At 39.0% G+C, this 25,302-nt stretch overlaps 1 protein-coding gene across 1 annotated transcript in view; it reads right to left on the bottom strand.

Annotated features, from left to right (window-relative positions):
• Positions 1-17,380: 17,380 nt before the first annotated feature.
• The window catches only part of LOC113884567 (putative neutral ceramidase C), a 65,471-nt gene continuing 57,549 nt past the window's right edge, over positions 17,381-25,302 (bottom strand). The window contains exons 20-21 of the mRNA XM_027529214.1: positions 23,040-23,128; positions 17,381-20,810 (exon numbers count right to left, since the gene is read on the bottom strand). Of these exons, the coding sequence (XP_027385015.1) occupies positions 20,618-20,810; positions 23,040-23,128 (282 nt within the window). The 3' untranslated portion in view covers positions 17,381-20,617. The remainder of the gene's footprint in view (positions 20,811-23,039; positions 23,129-25,302) is intronic.

The raw sequence follows: 25,302 nt of genomic DNA, 5'->3' as shown, positions 1-25,302 counted from the left end.
GCCAGGATTTCTTACCTCCTGGGGAAGAGAACCAGCTGCTTCTACAATAGCAGGCTTTGCAAGTGTCTCTACCCCAGGGAAAAGCCAACTAAAAGCAGGGCTCTTGTGACTCCCACCCCCTTGTCAAGCAGAAGATTCTGTCCTCAGCTATTTGGTACCTGAAAGGCCTTGCTGAGAGATCCTGTGATACAGTTAGAAACAGCAGCTTCTGAGGAAGCAGGCAGGCCTGGGTTTTAGGTCTAATACTGCCACATTCTAATCATACGCTCCACAAAGGTTTCAACCATTTCAACAATTTAGAATCAAATGGCTGTAAGGAAGCATAAATCAGTTAACATGTGTGAAGCACCCAACACCGTGTCTGGCATACGAAAGACCAATATTTGAAATCGTTGCCATCTAGTTACTAAGTCATGTCAGACTCTTGTGACCCCGTGGACTGTAGCCTCCCAAGCTCCTCTGTCGATGAGATTTCCCAGGCAAGAACTCCAGGGGATCTTCCCAACCTGGGATTGAACCCAAGTCTCCTGCATTGGCAGGAGGATTCTTTACCACTGAGCCCCTAGTGAAGCCTAATATTTGAAATGCTTCAACTAATTTTAGAAAGCACTGAATTAGACAGGTTAAATAAATTTTTGGCCTTCAGAGTGTCTGAAAGCCTCTATGATTATAATATACATTGTGAATCTGTGAGATTGGGGTTGAGCATACAGTAGTTCCCAAATTTACTGGATCATGAAACTGTTTTCATGACACTAGTATAAACAGTTTGGCCAATACTAATTTGGAGCAAAACCTAATAGACTCAAACCTTACTGTGGCTACGAGGACGTTAGAATATACTTTGGGGTTTTGAGTTTTTAATCTTCGACTCTATGATTTTAAAAACTAATTTAAAAAAAGGAAACAGGTGATTCAACATGTATCAACAACATACTAATGATTGTTTACATGGATTTAAAAACGCTGTGAGTTTTTCAAAAGTGTTCTCATATCAAAATATGATAATGAAATTGCAGCTAAATTATGAGATTAAAATATACGGTCTTAAATGAAAAGCAGATTTCCTTTCATTGTCGTCTGCAATGCTTTTTTGTTGCTCAGTAGTCCAGGCATGTCTGACTCTCTGCAGCCCCATGGACTGCAGCACGCCAGGTCTCCCTGTCCCTCACCATCTCCCTAAGTTTGCCCAATTTCACGTCAATTGCATCGGTGATGCCATCCAGCCATCCTATCCTTTGACTGTAAAATGTTTTTACAGTCTTTGTATTATTTCCTACCTGATTCAGTAGATGGCACTGTAGATTTAACACAGAAAAAAATCCCACAGAGTAAACGTAGATTCACCCTTCCTCTCTCTAGGAGAGGCTATTATCTATCAATGGTGTATTTTGCTGGACGGGAAGAAGGTTGAAGTTGGATAAGAAATGTTTTTCTTACCCTTCTGGAAACTATATATATATACATATATATATATGTATACATACACACACACACACACACACACACACACATGTTCTCCCCGAAAAGGTTCATTTATAGAACCTATAGAACCTGATTCTGTATATCAGGAAGAGCAAAGACCATTATTTGATCACTAATCTAGACCCCGGGGCTTCCTAGGTGCCACTAGTAGTACTCTTGCCTGGAGAATCCTAAGGACAGAGGAGCCTGGCGGGCGACAGTCCATGGTGTCGCAGAGAGTCAAACATGACTGAACACAAGCACACACAATCTAGTCCCTACACATGTTAGACAGTGCAAATCAATGGGATCACAATTTCCCACTGGACCCATACACCACCTCTCAATTCTCTTCTGTACACTTCTCCAAGTAGCTACTATCACTCTATAAGAGCACTAAAGATGAAATCTACTTATAATACCAGCCATAGAGTTCAGAGACTTCAAGGACCAAATGCTTGGTGAGACACAAAGAAACTTATCCAAAACTTACCAGCTGGTTTATGATAGGACCAGGACAGGGATCCAGGCCTTCTGACTCTCACTGAAGAGTTTTCATTCCACCCAGTCTTCATCTCCTCCTGCTAAGAGCCAGGCTATTTAAGTGTAAGTCCTAAGAACCAAGTCCAGATAATTTAAGTACTAGGGGTCTAGTCAAGGCTATGGTTTTTCCTGTGGTCATGTATGGATGTGAGAGTTGGACTGTGAAGAAGGCTGAGCACCGAAGAATTGATGCTTTTGAACTGTGGTGTTGGAGAAGACTCTTGAGAGTCCCTTGGACTGCAAGGAGATCCAACCAGTCCATTCTGAGGGAGATCAGCCCTGGGATTTCTTTGGAAGGAATGATGCTAAAGCTGAAACTCCAGTACTTTGGCCTTCATGCGAAGGGTTGACTCATTGGAAAAGACTCTGATGCTGGGAGGGATTATGGGCAGGAGAAGGGAACGACAGAGGATGAGATGGCTGGATGGCATCACCGACTTGATGGAGGTGAGTCTGAGTGAACTCCGGGAGTTGGTGATGGACAGGGAGGCCTGGCGTGCTGCGATTCATGGGGTCACAAAGAGTCGGACACGACTGAGCGACTGAACTGAACTGAACTGAGGGGTCTTTCTGTTCTCACATGAACCAATTACCCACTTGGAGAGAGCGAGGTGGGCAAAAATAGGGAGAAGTTAAACCCAAAAGCTGCCTGTGGGGCCTAGTATTATTTGTGCAACCAGCCTGGCAGGCCAATTTTATCTTGATCCAACAAAATCCTGTTCTGTTTCCTTCTAGTCACTCCTTCCTCAGAGTTCACCACCTCCATATGCCAAGGCTTTTAATCCCTTGCACTTAAGGTGATCAGGTATTAATTTTGAGCCAAATAGCAGGTCCCTTCATCAATACTGCTTTTCAGGAACTTTCCACAGTTTTCAACTTCTAATTGTGTTGCTCTGAAAGCACATCAGGAAAAGCTGAGTGTGAAGCCCTTAAATGACATCCTGATACTTTTCTTCTCAAAACTGATGGTATCAGAATGAACATTTCCAGGAGGTCTGGGGGCATTTCTAGATGAAATGCAGCCTGAATTTTAAGCATTATACATCCCAAAGTGCTGCTGTCATCCTGTTTCCTTCCTGATTTCCATTTAGCAATGGCAACTTAGAGGCATTGCTATTCTGCAGTCCCCCAGATTTGAAATCTCAATTATTTTCAACTACCACTTTTTTTCACCCCATTCTTTTTTTTTTTTTTTTAGATTTATCTATTTATTTATTTTTGGCTGTGCTGGCTTTTTGTTGCTGCCACACGAGCTTTCTCTAGTTACAGAGAGCAGGGGTACTCTCTAGTTGCCGTGCGCAGGCTTCTCTTGCTACTGAGCACAGACGGGCTCCAGGCATGCGCACTTCAGTAGTTGAGGCTTGCGGGCTCTAGAGCACTGGCTCAGTAGTCGTGGCACATGGGCTTAGTTGATCCGTGGCATATGGTATCTTCCTGGAGCAAGGACTGAACCTGTGTCCTCTGTCTAGGCAGGCAAATTCTTAGCCACTGGACCACCAGGGAAGTCCTCTCACCCCCTTCTCATCAATTACATTCATTCCTGTCTGTTCCGCATCTATGGTGTTTTCAAAATTATCAATGCAGTATTTTAAGCATATAGAAAAAATAAAAAGAATAACATAATGGACACCCATGTATCCACCTTTAAGCTCTATCAAATATTTGTGTTTTGCTATTATTCCTTACTTTTTTTTAAGAAAGAAAACTACCATTTATAGTTGAAGACCTTGTAAATTCATTCCTGACTTCATTTCCCTCCCCTTTACCCACTGTTCTAGTCAACAAAAATTTTTAAGCACTACTAAATGCCAGGCACTGGTCTAGGAATGAAAGTACATCAGTAAATGAAACAAAACCCTCTGCTTCCATGGAGCTTACACGCAGAAGTACCATTCCAATTTTTTTCTCATGTCTTTTCTCATTTATCACATTGTATATATCCAAAATAGTATACACTGTTCTTTTGCACATTTTAGAACTATTTAAATGGTATTCTACTAACATGTACTACATATGATCTGCAACTTACCATATTTTTCCTCATATTTTGATAAATTATCTTGAGACAGGCCACACTGGTTCACACATGTTAACTTTCTTATAGCATCTCCTTGTATGGAATACCATAGTTTAGTAATCCATTTCTTCTGTTGGAAGACAGGTTATTTTGCAATTTTTCAAAATTAAAAACTATACTGTAATCGATAGGCTTTCTCCCCAGTATCATATTCACGTGGCTTTTTTCCTAATCTCCACACTTGGTACAATGCCTTGTTCCTAGGAGCTCAGCCAATATGTGCTCTCTTAAATTCTCCAGAGTTTTCTAAGTTCTATCAGAAATTCATTAGTGGACTCCTCTAGCTTCTAGGGGGAGTTCCAGATCCCCTAGATAGCTTCAGAAGAGAACTGACACACTCCAAGGATAAAATTAAAATTGTGCCCCATTACTAAAAGATGGGATTGTATTGGAAGAAGTGTAAATAAGGTGAATTGCAAGATATCACTTGTTACCATTGACACAAACTCCCTTGAGTCCATCACTCCTTTATTCTTCTTATAATGTAGTAATAATATCTCCTCTGTCCATGGGATTTTCCAGACAAGAGTACTGGAGTGGGTTGCCATTGCCTTCTCCGAATATCTTTAACAGTGCATCTCAATTCTGGCTACCCATTCAAAGTACCTAGGAGATTTTAAGATTTATTTATTTAATTTATTTGGTGGCACTGGGTCTTCATACAGGATCTTTAGCTGTGGCATGTGGGATCTAGTTTCCTGACCAGAGATGAAACCCAGGCCCCCTCCATTGGGAGCACAGAGTCTTAGCCAATAGACCACCAGGAAAGTCCCCTATTTGGGATATTTAAAAGCCCACTGACTCTGGGACTCTTATCCCAGCAATAAAAGGAAAATGTCAACAGTAGGTTCAAGGCATCAGTATATTTTGAAAGTATTCCTTGGGTATTTATGATGTATGGAAAATGTTAAGAACCTCAAAGCAATAGTGAGAACAACAGGGCTGAGAACCACTGAGGGCAGTGGTAAGCCTCAAACTGTGGGCCATGGTGCACTGCTGTGCTGAACTCTCTGCCAATGTGCTCAATGTGCACAGTGGTTTGGGCTCCAGCTAAAGATACATGTTGTTTTTATACTCTAACTGATCACCCTGAGCAGTCTGTTGTTATCTGTGTAGAAACATTTACTGCCCTGACTGTGTGCTTCAGTTCGGTTCAGTCACTCAGTCGTATCCGACTCTGCAACCCCATGGACTGCAGCACACCAGGCTTCCCTGTCCATCACCAACTCCCAGAGCTTGCTCAAACTCATGTCCATTGAGTCAGTGATGCCATCCAACCATCTCATCCTCTGTCGTCCCCTTCTCCTCTTGCCTTCAATCTTTCCCAGCATCAGGGTCTTTTCCAAGAACTCAGTTCTTTGCATCATGTGGCCAAAGTATTGAAGCTTCAGCATCAGTCCTTCCAATGAATATTCAGGACTGATTTGCTTTAGGATTGACTGGTTTGATCTCCTTGCAGTCCAAGGGACTCTCAAGAGTCTTCTCCAACACCACAGTTCAAAAACATCAATTCTTCAGTGCTCAGCTTTCTTTATGATCCAACTCTCACATCCATACATGACTACTGGAAAAACCATAGGTTTGACTAGACGGATCCTTGTCGGCAAAGTAATATTCCTGCTTTTTAATATGCTGTCTAGGTTGGTCATAGCTTTTCTTCCAAGGAGTAAGCGTCTTTTAATTTCATGGCTGCAGTCACCATCTGCAGTGATTTTGGAGCCCAAGAAAATGACTGTGTGCTTATACAACCCCAAAGCTAAGTCCTTCCAGATTCTACTGTCGATGTATTTCTTTCAAGTTAGCTGAATGTTGTGAATACCTCTTACCTGCAGAAAGTTAAATGCCCTTTACTGCTCTACAACGTGTCACACAAATCCTCACTCAACTCAATGTTCTACCCAACAAGTGTTATTATTATGGCTTATATTCTCGTCAGTAGTAAAAAATAAATTGCACCCATTTATCAAACTATGAAGTATTGTCTAATCTCAGGTTCTGGAATAAATACAAGAACCTGTTTTTTTTTTCACCCTGAAATTTGCTCTTTATCTATACCAGTGATTACTTTTTAATCACTTCAAATGTATTACTTTTAGTATTCTAAATATACTGTGAGCCTTGAAAGATGAGAAGCCACAATCCAAAAAGCTCTTATTAGGCTGTAGGAAGAAAAATGAGTCAAATGGCTATTTTGTCTGCTTTTACTATAGGTCAGTATTTTTCAAACTGAGGTCTTTCCAGGAGTTCAATAATTACCTTTAAGAATTCTATATTTTACATTTTGATGCCAAGCAAAATCTTACAAAATTTACACAAGCCTCAAAGGACTATATTGAGTGCTTGCTACATGGGAGGCACTCTGGTAAGTGTTTAACATACATACCTCATTCATCCTCACAACAGCCATGGGATAGAGTATTCACTCTTATTAGAGATGAAGAAAAAGCATAAAACACTTACTAACTTGCCCCCATATGCACAGCTGATACCTAATGACATTGAGATTAAAACCCAAACCCTGTAGCTCCCAGGTTCACCTTATAATCCATAGTTTATGCTACTCCTTGGAATATTACTACAATGGCATTACTTTGTCATCAAATACCATCGTGAAGTCACTCAGTCGTGTCCGACTCTTTATGACCCCATGGACTGTAGCCCACCAGGCTCCTCCATCCATGGAATTTTCTAGACAAGAGTACTGGAGTGGGTTGCCATTTCCTTCTGCAACTAAGAGAAGATGATGAGCTTAAATGTGATTGGTGCTTTGTGCCATGTGAAGACCAACTGATGCCATAGCATTTACTCAGATACAAACTCTGCAACAGAACAAACAGAGAAGAGTGATGATTAGAAGTGAGTCATCATTGTTCAGGAGAAGGCGATGGCGCCCCACTCCAGTACTCTTGCTTGGAAAATCCCATGGACGGAGGAGCCTGGTGGGCTGCAGTCCATGGGGTCGCTGAGAGTCGGATACGACTGAAGTGACTTAGCAGCAGCAGCACCACCATTGTTCGCTATAGCAGAGACAGAAAGGCTCAAGAGAGTCCATACAAACCAGCCAGAACCATAACCACATTACAAGTGGCATTCAATTTCAGCACAACAGTACCAGGCAATAACATTTAATAGCTGTTGTTATTTGATTCTTACTAGTTTGTGGTTTTTCAGTACATTCAAAATTTTTTGATGTATTTAGCTTTTAGATTGGCAACTAAAACAAGAAAGAGAAAATAGAGGGAAACTCAGTCACTCAGTCATGTCTGACTCTTCATGGCCCCATGAAATGTAACCCAAAAGGCTCCTCTGTCCATGGAATTTTCCAGGCAAGAACACTGGAGTGAGTTGCCATTTCCTACTCCAGGTGATCTTCCAGACCCAGGGATTGAACTCATGTCTCTGGCATCACCTGCATTGGTTGGTGGGTTCTTTATCACTAAGGCCTCCTCAGAAGTCCCATAAATAGAACAAATGTATGCCTAGTTTTGCTTCAGCATATTTAAACAATATTTTATTAAGAGGTTTTAAGTAAAATTATGGTATCCATAATAAATTTGTTTTTCCTTTTAACTGCAGTTAATTTATGACTCAAGTTTGATAAACACTGATGTAGACTTACCAGGAAATATGTACTAGAGTTCCTACACTTCACATCTGTCCTGTCTTAGTCTCTAGGCTTTAGGACCCAAAGCCCCAGTGTTACCTTGACTAACCTTGTTCTCTCTGCCTAGATGAACATAAACAAATTATCTGGGGCAGCTAAGTGAGCATCCAGGTTTGCCAGGATCTTGACTGCTTTCTGCCATTTTCTCTCCTACCTAGCTTGTCCACAGAGTTATCCACAGTCCCAGGTGACTACACTTTGAAATGAATACCCTTGTATTTGGAAAGAACTTTAATTTCAAAGATACACCAGTTCAGTTCAGTCGCTCAGTCGTGTCTGACTCTTTGTGACCTCCTGGACTACAGCACACCAGGCCTCCCTGTCCATCACCACCTCTCGGAGTTTACTTAAACTTGTGTCCATCGAGTCAGTGATGCCATCCAACCATCTCATCCTCTGTCATCCCCTTCTCCTCCTGACTTCAATCTTTCCCAGCATCAGGGTATTTTCAAATGAGTCAGCTCTTCATATCAAGTGGCCAAAGTATTGGAGTTTCAGCTTCAACATCAGTCCTTCCAATGAACATTCAGGACTGATTTCCTTTAGGATGAACTGGTTGGATCTCCTTGCAGTCCAAGGGACTCTCAAGAGTCTTTTCCAACACCACAGTTCAAAAGCATCAATTCTTCGGTGCTCAGCTTTCTTTATAGTCCAACTCTCACATCCATACATGACTACTGGAGAAACCACAGCCTTGACTAAATGGACCTTTTTTGGCAAAGTAATGTCTCTGTTTTTTAATATGCTGTCTGGATTGGTCATAACTTTTCTTCCAAGGAGTAAGTGTCTTTTAATTTCATGGCTGCAGTCACCATCTGCAGTGAGTACCCTTGTATTCAGAAAGAACTTTAATTTCAAAGATACATCAAGGCCTAATCAAAAGACTGACCTTCCCCTTCTAGAGCAGATTAAGGAGCTATATAATTTCTTCCTGGGGAGAAAGGCACCAAAAATAGGACAGAAATTGTAGTATTCTTCTCTTCTAAAACTTGTATCTATCTCTGGGCACATAAAAGATGCATTCACTCTTTCATTTACTCATTCATTTAAGAAAAGTTATTAATCAGGCCATCTTCTAGGTACTGAGACCACAACAGTAAACAAGACAAACAATTCCATACGCCAATTTCATAAGGTGACAATTGCTGGGAAGGAAATAATACAGACAAGAGAAAAAGGGGGAGGGAGCTATGTTAGATAGGGTGATCAAGGAGGGTGCCTCTGATAAGGGGAAATTCAATTACATGGTAAGAGTGAAAGAAAGTGAAAGTCGCTCAGTTGTGTCCAACTCTTTGCGACCCCATGGACTATACAGTCCCTGGAATTCTCTAGGCCAGAATACTGGAGTGGGTAGCTGTTCCCTTCTCCAGGGGATCTTCCCAACCCAAGGAATGGACCCAGGTCTCCCACATTGCAGGTGGATTCTTTACCAGCTGAGCTACCAGGGGAGCCAAGATAAGAGAGAGAAGTACAAATATGAGAAAGCACATGAAAAACACATTGGAAAACCAAAGGGAAATTTTGAAATATCATGAGAGACTGTTTTGTACAATGCTATCAAATAAATATAACAGAAAAAATTGATAACTCCCTAGGAAATTAGTTGAAAGTTTAAATAGACCTATCTCCACAGAAGTAATAATGTCAAAGAGCTTCCCATAAATTTTAAAAAATAAAATAAAAATAAAGCCATCAGGCCTAGATGTTTCCACAAAAGCATTATATAAAACATTAAACGATTATGTAATCCTTGAAACATTTTTAATGGCCTAAAGTACAAAAAGGGAAAAATAGCTTCAAATTTTCAAAATCTTTATATAAATTCAGTATAACATTGTTACTAAAAACCAGGAAAATACTGAAAATATACACACAAAACAAATCAATTTCATTTATAAATATTGTTGCAGAAATCTTAAATATTTTGAGGACATAATGCTACAATGTATTAAAAAGCACATCATTACAAAATTATTATTTCAAAAATGCAAAAGTGCTCAATATTAGAAGCTCTATGAATATGGAATATCATATTAATAGAGTTAAACAGAAAAATCATGCAATCACTCCATAGATGTCAGAAAGACACTTGACCAAAAAAATTAAAAAAGAATGCCAAGGCTAAGGCCAGATTGGTTAATTAAAACCCAAAAAGACCTGGGTTTCAGTGAGCTCTACAAAGTCTTATCTAAGGGGCACAAATTGTGAGTGCCCTGGAAGATGAGGGGCATTGTTCTATCGTAAGGACCACTGAGAAAGTCATATCTGGAATTTACATCTACTTATGACTCTGTGGGTAATTATCTAGAGCAGGCGCAGCATGGGCCAGTGTCAGCTGACGGCCCCTGCAAGACACGTGATCACACAGAATGGATGCCAAGGAAGCAATATACTGGAATTTAAACTCTTGACAAATATCTAGAAGTCCGAGTCCTTATATCCAAGTGCATTAAAGATTTAGTAGTTAATAAAAATAGAATCTCAAATCAGTGAAGAAAAGACAGACTTGAGTTAGTTATAGGACAGTTGGATAGTCATTTGAAAAGACAGAATGTTGTATGATCCACGTGCCAAGGTAAATTCAAATGGATGACACTTCTAAATGAAAATAATGAAGCCAGGTCAGCAGGAGAAGACTATATGGGTAAATTCCTTTAAGGCTTAGAAGCAGAGAAAATTTTCTTTACTCAAAATCCAGGTACAAAAAAATAATAAGTCATATACAGCTAACAAAACTTTAAGTTAACGTGGAAAACAACTACTATAAGCAAAGTCAAAAGATAAGGAACAAACTGGGGAAAAATTAACTAATTAAATTGCTGAATAAGGGCCAATATACCAAATATATAAAGACTGTCTAAAACTTAAGAAAAATATTCCTGATTGCAAACTATACAAAGTTACAGTAATCAAACAGTATAGTATTGGCATAAAAACAGACGCACAGATCAATGGAATAGAACACAGAGCCTAAAAATAAACCAGTGCATACATTTACAACAAAGATGCCAAAAATATATAAGTAGGAAAGGACAGTCTCTTCAATAAATGGCATTGGGAAGACAGGACATGCAAAAGAGTGAAACTGGTCCACTGTTGTACACCATGGAACAAAACTAGATTTAAAATGGATTAAATACTTGAACACAAGACCTGAAACTTTAAAAGCCTAGAAGAAAACATATGCAGTAAAGTCCACAAGTGTGGTAAGGATGTAAAGGGAACCCATGCGTACTATTGGTGGGAATGTTAACAGATGGGGCCACTATGGAAAACAGTACTGAGTATATTTGAAAATTAAAAATAAAACTACCCTATGATCCAGCAAAATCCACTTCTGTGTATTTATCCAAAGAAAACGAAAACTTTAACTTGGGAATATATCTGTACCCCCATGTTTATTGCAGCATTATTTACAACAGCCAAGATATAGAAGCAACCTGTGTCCATCAGTGGATAAATGAAATGTGATATACATATACATGGGAATTCCCAGAGGGCTGAGCAGTGAAGAATCCACTTGCCAATGTAGGAGATGTGGGTTCCATCCCCGGTTCAAGCAGATCCCCTAAAGGAGGAAATGGCAACCCACTCTAGTATTTTTGCCTGGACAATTCATGGAGGAGCCCAGCAGACTCCATGGGGTCACAAATAGCTAGAATTGACTGAACATGCATGCACGCATGCAAACATATGTGTATACACATATCACATTTTATTATTAATAATATTGTATTGGATATTCAAGATTTGCTAGGAGAGCAGGTCTTAAAAGTTTTAATTATAAGAAAAAAGTTGTATAACTATGTATGATAACAGATGTAACTAGACTTACTGTGGTGATCATTTTATAATATTTCATAATACGTACAAGGATCAAATCTACATATTGCACACCTGAAATTAATACAATGTATATATATAACAGTTATGTCAATAAAATAATTTAAATTTTAATTAATAAAACAGAGCCTAAGAAAAATTGACACACAACTAACTAAAATGGAAAAAATATATGAATAATAAATGGGAAAACATAAAGAAAATGTGATCTCAGTCTTAATAAGAGAAATCCAAAATAATAACATTGAAATACCACCATTTACCTAACTGGTTAGCAAGAATTAGAAAGCATGACAGTATATACATTATCAGGGCTCTAGGAAGACAGACATTCTCACTCGAAGAAAATATCAAATGATACAAACCCTGTGAAGAAAAATTTAGCAATTAATAATTGCATATACATTTACCTTTTATCTAGCAATCTTATATCAAGGAATCTATCTCAAAGATATACTGGCAAAAATGTACTTGATTTGTAATAACATAAGACTGGAAACAACCCAAATGTTTAAAACAGAGGACTGATTAATACATCACAACATATGCACAAACTATGGTATTGGAAAGCTATGAAAATAATGATATAGTGAAATGGAATGATCTCTTGGTATATTTTAAGTGAAATAAGGAAGATGCAAAGGAGAATGTATAACATGCTGCCTTACAAACAGGAAAGGAACACTCTCAAACTCATAAGGCCAGTGTTACTTTGATCCCAAAGCAAAAAGGATACTATAAGAAAATTATAGGCCAATAACTCTGATGAATATAGATGCAAATATTCTCAGCAAAATATTAGCAAACTGAGTTCAAAAGCACATTAAAAGGATCATACCACATGATCAAATGGGATTAACCCCTGGGGTACAAATATGCTTTAACATCTGCAAATAACGGGATAAACTTGGGGGTGACGCATTTTTCTAAGAGAAATAAACCAGACTGAGAAAAAATACTGAACAGTCTCACTTATATCCCTTTCATGGGTGTTGTCATGTATGGATGTGAGAGTTAGACCATAAAGAAGGATGAGGGCCAAAGAACTGATGATTTTGAACTGTGGTGCTGGAGAAGACTCTTGAGAGTCCCTCGGACTGCAAGATCATCAAACCAGTCAATCCTAAAGGGAGAGGGTGGGGAGATTTGGGAGAATAGCATTGAAACATGTATAATATCATGTATGAAACAAGTCGCCAGTCCAGGTTCGATGAACGGTACTGGATGCTTGGGGCTGGTGCACTGGGACGACGCAGAGGGAGGGTAGGGGAGGGAGGAGGGTTCAGGATGGGGAACGCGGGTATACCTGTGGCGGATTCATTTCGATATTTGGCAAAACTAATACAATATTGTAAAGTTTAAAAATAAAATAAAATTTAAAAAAAAAAGAAGTTAAATAAGCAGGGTGACAATAAAAAAAAAAAGAAATAAAATCTAAGCATGAAAGAACAAAAAAAATAAAAATTAAAAAAAAAATAAAGGAAATCAACCCTGAATATTCACTGGAAAGACTGATGCTGAAGCTCAAATACTCTGGCCACCTGATGCAAAGAGCTGACTCGCTGGAAAAGACCCTGATGCTGGTAAAGATTGAGGACAGGAGAAGTGAGTGACAGAGGATGAGATGGCTGGATGCCATCACTGACTCAATGGACATGAGTTTGGGCAAACTCTGGGAGACAGTGAAGGACAGAGAAGCCTGACATGCTTTAGTCCATAGGGTTGCGAAGAGTTAGATACGACTTAGCAACTGAACGACAACAACAAATCACTTACATGTGGAATCTGAAAGAAAAAAAAAAAATTGAACACATGGAAACAGAGAGTAGAATGGTGAATTCTGGTAAGATGAATAAAGTCTGAGGATCTAATATTTAACGTGGAACTGTCAACAGCATTGTATTGCATAGGTGAAATTTGCTAAGAGCATAGAGGGCTTCCCAGGTGGCACAGTGGTAAAGAACCTGCCTGCCAATGCAGGACATGCAAGTTCGATCCCTAGCTCGGGAAGATCCCTTGGAGAAAGAAATGGCAACCCACTCCAGGATTCTTGCCTGGTAAATCCCGTGAACAGAGGAGTCTAGTGGGCTACAGTCCATGGCGTCTCCAAGAGTCAGACACGACTTAGCAACTAAACAACAACGAGAGAGTAAAAGTTATGTGTTCTCAGTAAAAAGAAAAAGACAAATAAAAGGTAAGTATTTGAGGTGATGGGTGTGTTAATTAACTCAGTGGTGAGAATTCTTTCACAATACATGCATACATAAAAGTACCTTATACAGTTTTAATACATTAAAATTTTGTTTGTTATACCTCAGTAAAGGTTTAAAAAATTACTAGTTTGTAATTCCTAAAGAAATAATGGATCTAATTAACACATCTATGACTGTGAAAGTCAAAGACCAAAGGTTGACAGGGACCTTTATGATGGATGGATCAGGCTGACAACTGAATGTCATGTCAATCCTAAGATAAGTGGGACAACCAGATATTATATGTATCCTATTTCATGAAATAAAAAATAACCAGTCCTAACAACAAAGCATTCTTGCCCAAAGAAAACAAAAATATTAACTTGAATCTAACCAACATTTTAGATTTATTTATAAGAAACAGCAAGGATAGATAAAATTTTTAAAAAGTTAAAACACACCATGAGAAAGCAAAAGGTCAGAATGTGGGAAAATAGATACACACTAGATATTACTTTGCCAACAAAGGTTCATCTAGTCAAGGCTATGGTTTTTCCTGTGGTCATGTATGGATGTGAGAGTTGGACTGTGAAGAAGGCTGAGCCCTGAAGAATTGATGCTTTTGAACTGTGGTGTTGGAGAAGACTCTTGAGAGTCCCTTGGACTGCAAGGAGATCCAACCAGTCCATTCTGAAGGAGATCAGTCCTGGGATTTCTTTGGAAGGACTGATGCTAAAGCTGAAACTCCAGTACTTTGGCCACCTCATGTGAAGAGTTGACTCATTGGAAAAGACTCTGATGCTGGGAGGGATTGGGGGCAAGAGGAGAAGGGGATGACAGAGGATGAGATGGCTGGATGGCATCACTGACTCGATGGACGTGAGTCTGAGTGAACTCTAGGAGTTGGTGATGGACAGGGAGGCCTGGAGTGCTGCGATTCATGGGGTCGCAAAGAGTCAGACATGACTGAGCGACTGATCTGATGGTTTCTTTATTAAGTAAATAGCATGCATAGGGGGTACCACAAGGAGAAATGTTACAAATTAAGAGCAACATAAGAGATAAGTAAACCAAATGCCATATACTGAACTTATTTGAACCTTTTAATAAAGAAACTTCTGTAAAAGGGCATATTTTTTTTAACAATTAGGGAAATTTGACCATGGACTAAATAGTTCATGAAATTAAGGGGTTATTTTGTTAGATATAAGAGTGACCTTACAGTTAAAAAAATTTTATCTGTTAAAAAAATATATAATAAAGTATTTAAAAGGGAAACACTGCAGCTTCCCCCTACTCCCACCTCACAAAATACAAAGGGAGAGATGAAATGAGATAGGCCAAATGTTTATAATTTCTGAAGCTGGATGATGGAATGTAGGAGGTCTTATACTATTCTCTCTACATGTTTACATGTTTCAAATTTTCCATAAGAATTTTTTTTTTAAGATCAAGAAGTTCAATGACCATCTAACCTTGGAATCATGGTGGAGGCATAGGAAAGATGATCTCTCTGGAAAGAGATTTTTGGACTTCCCCGTGTGGCTTCATGCCCCAACCAGAAGCAAACATCACATTTCTCACAGGACCCCAATAAATTTATTCTAAAAATGGGCACTGAGATGCTATTTGGTTAACCCAGAGAAAATAAAAGGCCCTCTAAAAATAGAAAGATTTCTCTTCAATAGTCTTGACAGCATTCTTATTCATAAAAACATTTCTTGAAATAGAAACTATTCATTTATTTAAACATGCAATGAATCACCCATTGAGAGGGGAAAAAACTCACTACTTTTTGCAATCACTTTCTACAACATGAATACAAACATATTCTGCCTTAATTTAAAATTGGCACAAATTCTTGAGGTGTATCATAACTCTTAGCTTTGCCTCCATGTAAACACAAGTATGGACCCTACAGCGACCTGTCTCCTATTTGCTATATAATAAATTGGGGAGGAAAAAACCCAACTCAGTTCAATAAGTACCGAGAATAAACATGCATTATTGTGTGTGTCCTCATTCTGTCATCTCATAAATAAATATAGTAGATATTCATAGTCTTATTCACAACCCATAAAAGATCGATTTCCAAATTACAGAATGTTTATTCTTCATAAAATTTTAGTTAGAGCTGCATCATAGCTGACTCACTTGGCTTTTTATTATATGTAAATTAGTTTCAGAAAACTAATAGTCTGTGATAGTGATGGATGATACTCACTGGCAGTCAGTGATATAACAGATGAGACCTGTTGCCAAAAAGTGACCATATTATCCGGGAGAGTAAAGGACACATTTCCTAGGTCCTCCGAACTGGGAGCCTCACAAAAGTTTCTTTTGGCAAGGTGCCTTAATCCACTGGCCAGTGAATTTGTTTCCTAGAATTGCCGTAACTAAATGCCACACACTGGTAGGTTTGAACAACAGATATTTCTTGCCTCATGGTTCTGGGGGCTGCAAGCCACCAGGGTTGGTTTGTTCCAAAGACTGTGAGAGAAGATGTGTTCTGTGCTTATTTCCTTGATTCTGATGGTTTACTGGCAATCTTTGGCATTCCTTGGCTTGCAGACCCAGCACTGTGGTCTCCACCTTCTGGTTTACACGGTAGTCTCCTGTGTACACCTCTTTACGCGGCATTCTTTGTGTAAAGATACATTTTGGATTAGGGACCTACTCTACTCCAGTATCGGAGAAGGCAAAGGCACCCCACTCCAGTACTCTTGCAGGGAGAATCCCATGGATGGAGGAGCCTGGTGGGCTGCAGTCCATGGGGTCGCGAAGAGTCGGACACGACTGAGTGACTTTACTTTCGCTTTTCACTTTCATGCATTGGAGAAGGAAATGGCAACCCACTCCAGTGTTCTTGCCTGGACAATCCCAGGGACGGGGGAGCCTGGTGGGCGGCCTCTATGGGGTCGCACAGAGTCAAACACGACTGAAGCGACTTAGCAGCAGCTACTCCAGTATGACCTTGCTTTAACTAATTACCATCCGCAATGATCCTTTTTCCAAATTCTGAGGTACTGGGGTTGAGGACTCAGCATACCTTTTCGGGGAACACAATTCAATCCATAACAGGCAGAGAGTCAAAAAATAGAAAGAGGTCACCATACTGTTTTCTTTAGGTCAGCTAGTAAAGATCTGCTTTCTGATTTTATGCAAATACATTGATATTTGTTCTAGCTACAGCAGAAGAAAGGGTCGAAATTACAGTCCTCCTGGGGGTTATAATCAGTATAGCAGTTAGAATACTGCTTTCAACTGTTCTAACAACAAAATGTAACAGTGGAAAATGAGGTGGAAATTTATTTTCTCTTCACTTAACCATCTGAGAATAAGCAGTCAAGGAATGATTTGATTATCAGGTACTATCATGGACTCAGGCAAATAGTGGGGTGATAGGTTGCCTGTTCTTCTCTGACTAGTGTTAAGCCAATACCCCAAGCTTCTAGTTTGCTTATTATCTTAAAATACAGCCAGAAATTTAAAAAAAGAAAAACAGAGACTGAGAATTATGCATGCCAATGTACTGTGAAATTCATGTGGGTGGATCAGTTTTTTCAGTGCTTATAAGTACTTATAAGATACAGGATATGGCTCTGGAAGTCCATCCAAAGAGAGAGAGTGGTCTTTATTGGCTACATTTGACAACTCAGCAGGTATGAAAAAGCAAAAGGAACTCAAGATTTGAAAACATGAGATGTAGAGAAGCAAAGGAGTCTCTTAAATTCAATTCCAAGAACAATCCATGAAGACAGACGGGTGGTATCCAATATCACTGCAGACTGAGAACCAAAATCAGTTTCCTTGGGTATAAAATATGTCTTTTACCAGCACAGCAAAGGGGAAATACATTCAGGCATCTTTGTAAGTGACAAGTCTCAAGGAGAAAAAATGCTAATACAAATCTAAAACCAAATTGCTTTTATGAAGGCAAAGTTCAATGCTGCATTTCTGACCACTCCTCCCTTGCAATCTAATTACAGCCTTGAGAAACTACTTGGTATTCCCTCTACCTAGAATAGTTACTTCTCTTGCACACGTGCAAGCACGCACATCACACATGCACACACCCCGTTACCTTCCTCCTAGCTAATACTCTTTAGGTCTTAGCTTAGATGTCACTCCTTCCACAAAACAGACTGCAATATCACCTTCCAACCTGATTTATATATAATCTACCACCATTTGCTCTATCTCTTAAAATGAAAAAAAATGGCTCAAGTGTCTACACCTCTCATTAGAAAATAATGTCCCAGGTGCAATTATTAATTTATTAAACATTCTATTGAATACTAACAATTTACATAATACTGATTGAAAATATAGATGGATCATACAGTACTTTTAAAAAAGTCATAGCATCCTTAACACCAGAGTAGACAGAGTACAACAAATGAAAAACAGACACTTTGACATGAGAAACAAAATCTTCAAAAGAATTCTCCCACACACTCAATCGTCCTTTATACATTCTCCACCAATTTTCATTTTCTCCATGTGCTTTGGCTCCAGTGAGCCACTCCCAGCAACACCCCCAGACACTGACTGGATCTGTTTTTATGTGGACAGATCAGATCAGCATCTATGTGCTGTTTTTCACGTTCAAATGAATAATTACAATATCTGTGATGTAGGGATCTAGTTCTGTTTTTACTTACAAACTGCAGAAATGGAACTTCAGTTGGAAGAGATGGCAGCAAGTGAGAACACAGGTTTCTGGGGTTACATGTGGCCAAGAGCACTGGTGGCAGAGGGTGGGGTGTAGAAGGATCAGTAGGCATTAGAACGGCTGCTTTGGCACAGCTGCAAGTAAACAGCAGGGAATCACAGGCCGGCTGAGAAAAGTTTCAAAGGGAGGCACAGAGGTGGTGGAAAATAATTCAAAAGCTCTTCTGAGTCATAAGAAATACTTTTAAAAACATTATCATCAGCTGTAACATAATTTGTCTTTCTGAAATCAACTACTTTCAGAAGCATCTACTCTTTTAGGTCTCTGAATTTTTATCCTAAATAGTGCGGTGTCATTAGGAAAAATGACCATTACCCACTGAAACTGTAACTAGTTAATTCACCACAATTAACTTGCACAGAAACAGCCTCTAGAACAGCAGTCCTCAACCTTTTTGGCGCCAGGGACTGGTTTTGTGGAAGATAATTTTTCCATTGATTAGGAAGAGGGGATGCTTTCAGGATGACTCAAGTGCACTGCATCTCTTGTGCACTTTATTTCTATTATTATATCAGCTCTACCTCAGATCATCAGGCATTAGATTCTGGAGGTTGCGGACCCCTGCTCTAGAGCACTGATTCATCAAAAAATGTTCCGGGTACAATATAGCATGTTAAGTCTTATGTAAATAGATGTAAATATTATTGTTGATATCATTATTATTTTCAAACTTGAAAGCTATTTTTGAAAGAAAAGTTGATTTTTCCAAAAAATGCTAAAGCATTTATACCCATGCAAAAGCATGACTCAGCTTTAAGAAATTTATTTTGCAACCTGGAGCTCCTAGCTAACTTGGATAATTTTAAATGCAATTACTTTCAGGCAATCAATGTCAGATCATCATAGCTTATTCTCTGGGACATTAGACTGGATATTTCACAATACCCAAAAATAGCTTTCAAAACAGGTTTTTCCAAATTGCCTGGAGCCTCAGTTTACCCGCTAAATAGAATACTCAACAAAGGTGATATACAAGATGTGACTTGAAGATTATTGATTTTTCAATGCCTCCCCAGAATTTACACGTTGAATTGAATATTTTCTCCTTTGAAATAGTGACCTTTTGACACATACATTCAGCCTAAATATGATCTAACTGTCAGAGCCACACTAGTACAGTGCTGGGAATGAGAATATGCCTTCATAAATATTCTATGATTGAACAGGTCCATGAGTGAGTGAATAAGTAATGACAGATAAATGAATTCAGAGCCTCTTCTTTGAGGACTCCTTTTCAAGCCCATATCACTTTCATATTAGTATCTACACTAGTAACAAAACTTTGTGGGTTTTCAGTGAATTTGATTAGTGAAAACAATCCAAAATCACTGAGAACAAGTCATGGGAATATGAGACTCAATTCAGTGGGATAAGGGCACTTAGAGAAACATAGGCAAGATCAAAATATTACAAGTCTGACTTTCCCACAGTTGGGCTCTAAAGGCAATTCCAGAAATGATTTGAACATTCAAAACAACTCTGGATCAGCCATCTCAATGCCAGGGTGACTGCTTGGAAAGGCTACCCCTCAATATAGGAAAAACTGGCATGCTAACTTTCTCTAACTGGGCTTATACATTTATGGTCAATGTTTATATAAATGCTTTTTAAATGTGACTGAAGGGAAAGGCCCTAGCCTTATGCTAATCTTAAATCCATAAAACTTCATTTTCCCATCTATAAAATGAAGGAGCCAAGTAGATAACCTCTTTCAGCTTTTTAAGTGCTAACATTCCATAATTTCTATAAATAAATAGTTTAAACATTGTTCACACATCTTCCACCACTCTCACTAACATCTCAGAGGTTCCATATTGAGGGGAACTGTCTCTTAAAATAGCCACAGGGCCCCAAGGGAAATTATGCTTTAGGCAACAACCATAAGGTAAAGTAAGCTACAATAGCAAGGTAAACAGGATACACCTCTCTCTATCTCTCTCTCTCACACACACACACCACACACATACCTGTCCCATTAGCTGTAAACCATCTGTCCCCAAAGGACAATTATTGAAGTCATCATAATAGATTACATTCACATGAAATCAGTCATATAAATCATACAGAGTACAGCTGCTCTTTAAATGTTTTATCAACTTTCACCAAGTAGTTGTGACTTCAAAAACAGAGGGAGTGCTTTCAAATGAAAGTAGAACAGCGGGCTTGAGTAAGTCCTGCTTCCGACTGTGTCCAAAGTATTTTATTCTGTAGGTTCCAGGCTGGGCAGTATCTGGAATGTGCCACTGTATCGTCGCATTGCTAAGACCCAGTGAGCCTTTGTGCCAGTAGAAACTGTTGGTAGGAAACAAACAAATCCAATTTTACTCTTAAAAATGTGTGATTAAAAAGTGTTCGATTAGTCAATAAATGAACATTAAAAGAATACTGACAATAAGCAAGGCACTCTACTAGATATTGAGAATATAGCAATGAACAAAACAGAGATAAATATTTCCTAGAAGCAGATCTTCAAGAAACAGTCATTTGTAGAAATATCTTGACTTGTTCTACCTAACCTCCTAAATTCTATCCATCCTAGGATAGCTTTACCCGATATTCAGAACAAAGGATGTCCCCTGCTTTAGAACTGCTACAGCTTCCCTTCAGCCCTTGCCATCCTCTACTTCAACTTGACACTTTTTGCATCTAGATTCATTTGTTCAAAATATGCATTTCATGAGCTCATGTGCCAGACGCTATGCTAGAGGTACTGAGAATACTGTAGTGAACGAGACAGGCATGGTCTAAAGTTTCACAGAGCTTATGGTCAAACTAGGACAAGATAGTAAAAAAGCAATAAAAAAGCAAACCAACAAATAATTTTAAAAGGGAAATGTGAGGGGCTTCCCTCGTGGTCAAGTGGTTAAGAATCCGCCTGCCAAGGCAAGAGATATAATTTCCATCCCTGGTCTGGGAAATCCCACATGCAGCAGAGCAACGAAGCCCAAGCACCACAACTTCTGAGCCCATGTGCCCTAGAGCCTGTGCTGCCCACAACAAGAGGGGCCACTGCCAGGAGAGGCCCATGCACCACAATGAAGTGTAGTTCTTGCTTGCTGCAACTGGAGAAAGCCTGAGGGCAGCAAGTGAAGACCCAACGTAGCCTAAAAGAATAAATAATTTAAAAGTAAAGCTAAAAAGATAAGTGAAATGAAGAAAGTAAGAGCGGTATCTCTAAGGAGATGTCCTTTATACTGAACGCACACCTGTCTAGTGGAAGAACATTCTAGAAAGAAGGAACAGAGACTGCAAAGTGTCTGAAGCAGAAGCAAACTTGGTGCAGCCAAGAGACAGAATGCATGTGAGCAGGATCAGGGCAGAATGGTTGAGATGACAGAATCGGATGGAATCAGATCACGTGGCTCCTTGTAGATCATGGCAGGGAGGTCAGCTACTAAATACCGAGAGGCACAATGGGCAGGCTGACTGATGCCCTTGGTTATGTAGAGGATAAACGCCCTGCGCAGAAAGGATGTGCTCGGCGTCCTCTGTTTCCTCAGTGACATGTCCAGAGTTCCCTAAAACAGCTGGAGACACTGCTGCTCGCGAACAAGGCTGACTACTACATTTCCTGGGTGTTAACTACCGTTCTGACTTCAGGCTTTTGAAACTAAATTATCCTTTTTTGTTACCTGTATAACCATATTTTAACAATAAATATGCATGTATTACTTGTTTAAATATTACATAGAGTCTTAAAGATCAGAGCAAACATTATGCCCATAATTTTGGGAGGCTATCAAATAGGCCACAATAAGATCAAATCTCTATTTTCCATTAACCATGGAAACCAAACTAACATACAAATAATCACTTAGTTTGAGGTCATTTGAATTAGACCAAATGACCAAAAATTTTGCTCATGTCCATACTACTGTTCCATGGTGTAAAATTTATATACATAAGAATGGAAATATTTCCAAATGTATTTTAAAATCTTCATATTATCTATTCAGCTCAGGTATTTGATAGCAAAAAGTACAGAGAAAAGTTTCTCTGAGGAAACTCTATAAGCATATTCCTTTCCTACTGGGTCAGCAAGAATCAAACACTCAAGCTTATTGTATTTTAGTAATTCAAATGAAGAACCACTGACCACATACAAGCATGCAACACATGGTAAGTATAGACTCATTATTATCTCAGGAGAAATATCAAGCTCCACAGAACTATCTCACACACCTTCACCCAGCAGGCCTTGCAACCACTTTGCAGGAAGACTAATTTGCTTTTAGGGGTTGTGTCTGTGACCATGGAAAAAACAAAACTAACAGATATTTGCAAGCATGGAGGTCATAACCTCATTAGCACCTAATCTTACAGACACACAGCACATTGTTTTGTAGAAAAATAGGATCAAGATGAAATCTAATAAATCAACTAAATAAAGCCAGAAGGCTTTTGGGGAATTTGATATCATTAATATCATGCAGTGAGCCAGTCTTGCCATTTGTCTTCTCTGCATTACTAACCAACTCTTTTCAGGGCTTGAAAGACAAAATATTCAACAGACATGCTCACCGAGTCTCCCAGGAGGCATCATTATGCATTATCTGCCATGTTGCTGATGTGGCCTCATATTTCTCCACAGTGAGGAAGGTCTGATGGGTCTGAAATGCAATTAATATAACTGATCAGACACTGCAGAGTCACAGAAGAAATCTAACTGTAGAAACCCCATAATCCCCTGTTGACCATTGCTAACATCCCAAGACCTGATAAGTATACGTATTAGAATTTCATACAAATCCTCAGTTGTTCCTTTTAACAATCTATGCAATGTCTTCAGAATGTTAACTCATCCAGTCTATTAAAAACCATGACTTCTCTTTAGAAAATTGAATGAAGAACAATTTTAGAGCTGACAGCAAATTTTGGAAATTAGAGCAAATAAAACAAGATTTAGAAAAGGCAGCAAACCATTTCTGACACGTTCATTGATCTGTATTCTAAGACTTTCTCTAAGTCACCTCCAGATTTAGGGGGGGAATGGGAAAATTCCCTCATCTTTACATCTCCAGGTAAATGAGTTATTAGTATATACTGTCTGAGTTAAAGAACTGAAAAGCATATGTAAATCTTCTTACTCCTGGGGAGCTAAAAGCAATCCTTATATTTTGTCATAATGGATGCCTAGAAACCACATCATAAGCAGATTTTATTTTCCCAGTGGAAAATAAAATTTTCCACATTGGTCATAGTAATTTGTTTTAGACCAAGAATTCAGCTTCAAATAAACCACATATTTAAATAACATAATAATAAAACATACAAAGGCCATGAATCTCCAATTTTCCTTAAAAATCTTTACATCGTGGCCCTTAAGGTCAGGTTGTTGTTGTTTAGTTGATAATTAAGGTCAGGTTGTTGTTGTTTAGTTGATAATTCGTAGCCGACTCTTTGGTGACCCCATGGAGCCCGCCAGGCTCCTCTGTCCATGGGATTTCCCAGGCAAGACTCCTGGAGTGAGTTGCCATTTCCTTCTCCAGGGTATCTCCCCAACCCAGGGATCAAAGTTGTATCTCCTGCTTGACAGATGGATTGTTTACCACTGAGCCACCTGGGAAGCCAGGACTTGTGTCTAATTCACCTTTATCCATTACAAGCTTGTCATTTACAGGTGTTCAAATAAACCTTTGCTGAATGAATCACTTATTTATAGCTGGACCATAGGATTCTTTAAAATTCTTCTTTAATTACTCAACTTTAATTACTCAGTTGTGTCTAACTCTTTGTGACCCCACTGACTGACCCCTGCCAGGTTCTTCTATCTATGGGATTCTCTAGGCAAGAATTCTGGAATGGGTTGCTGTTTTATTCTCCAGGAATTGAACCTGGGTTTTTGCACTGAAGGCAGATTCTTTACATCTGAGCTACCAGGGAAGCCCCGATTACTCAACTAATGGATAATATTCAACAAAAAAAAGTTTCCGTAACTACAGTGACTTGAAAAGAGAATTGTTCATGGCCATTTAGGGCAGAGTGACACTGGGAAGGCCTTCAGTGGAGAAGGAAACAGAAGGGCCCCAGTGTATAGGTCTAGAGTGCAGATCAGAGAACAAAGCTAGGATGCCGAATGTGCAAACTCTGTGACCATCCTCTCCTCGCCTCCCAGGCTTAATCTCTTCTAGATACACAATTAGTTCGTGCAAGTTACTTAATTTCTCTCAGTCTCACTTTATTCATCTGTAAAACAAAGATAATAAAATGTATCTCACTGAGTAGTAGGGAGGATTAAATGGATTCATGTGATGATGTATGTAAATAAAGCCTTTAGCCTAGTACCTGCACATGGTAAGCATTCAGCACAGTGGTAAGGATGTGATGATCACTAATAGTAAAGGGTACCAGAAATAGTTTTATGCCAAGTCCCAAAACAGCCTCAGGAATTAATTCTGTTCTCATAGTTCTTTAAGTAACTTAGTCTCCTGCTTCTCCAGGCAATAATGATGATAGTATTTCTCCACCCTAAGGATGTCAGGTAAGAGCTAATTCTGCATTCTTGCTACAACACTTTAACATCTTTAGAAAATAATGCTGTAAACATGTAAATATTCTGGCATGACTTGACTGCCTAGAGAAATTATTTCAAACAGGTGCATGTTGACTATCCAAGCAGTAGAAAAATCTTTCCCAATATAATATCTGACAATGTCACATTGTCACAACTTTTATCAAAGGAATCCTATTTTAATAAACAGAAATGGGAAGGCTCACTTGAAAGAAAAGCGTTTTGGATTATAGGCAACAATGGGCTCTGGGAGGAATGACTCTTCCATAGAGT

The sequence above is a fragment of the Bos indicus x Bos taurus genome, chromosome 26 (genome assembly GCF_003369695.1).
Source record: "Bos indicus x Bos taurus breed Angus x Brahman F1 hybrid chromosome 26, Bos_hybrid_MaternalHap_v2.0, whole genome shotgun sequence".
Lineage (NCBI taxonomy): Eukaryota > Metazoa > Chordata > Mammalia > Artiodactyla > Bovidae > Bos > Bos indicus x Bos taurus.
The sequence above is the reverse complement of the archived record's forward strand: the minus strand, read 5'-3'. Positions and strand labels throughout refer to the sequence as shown.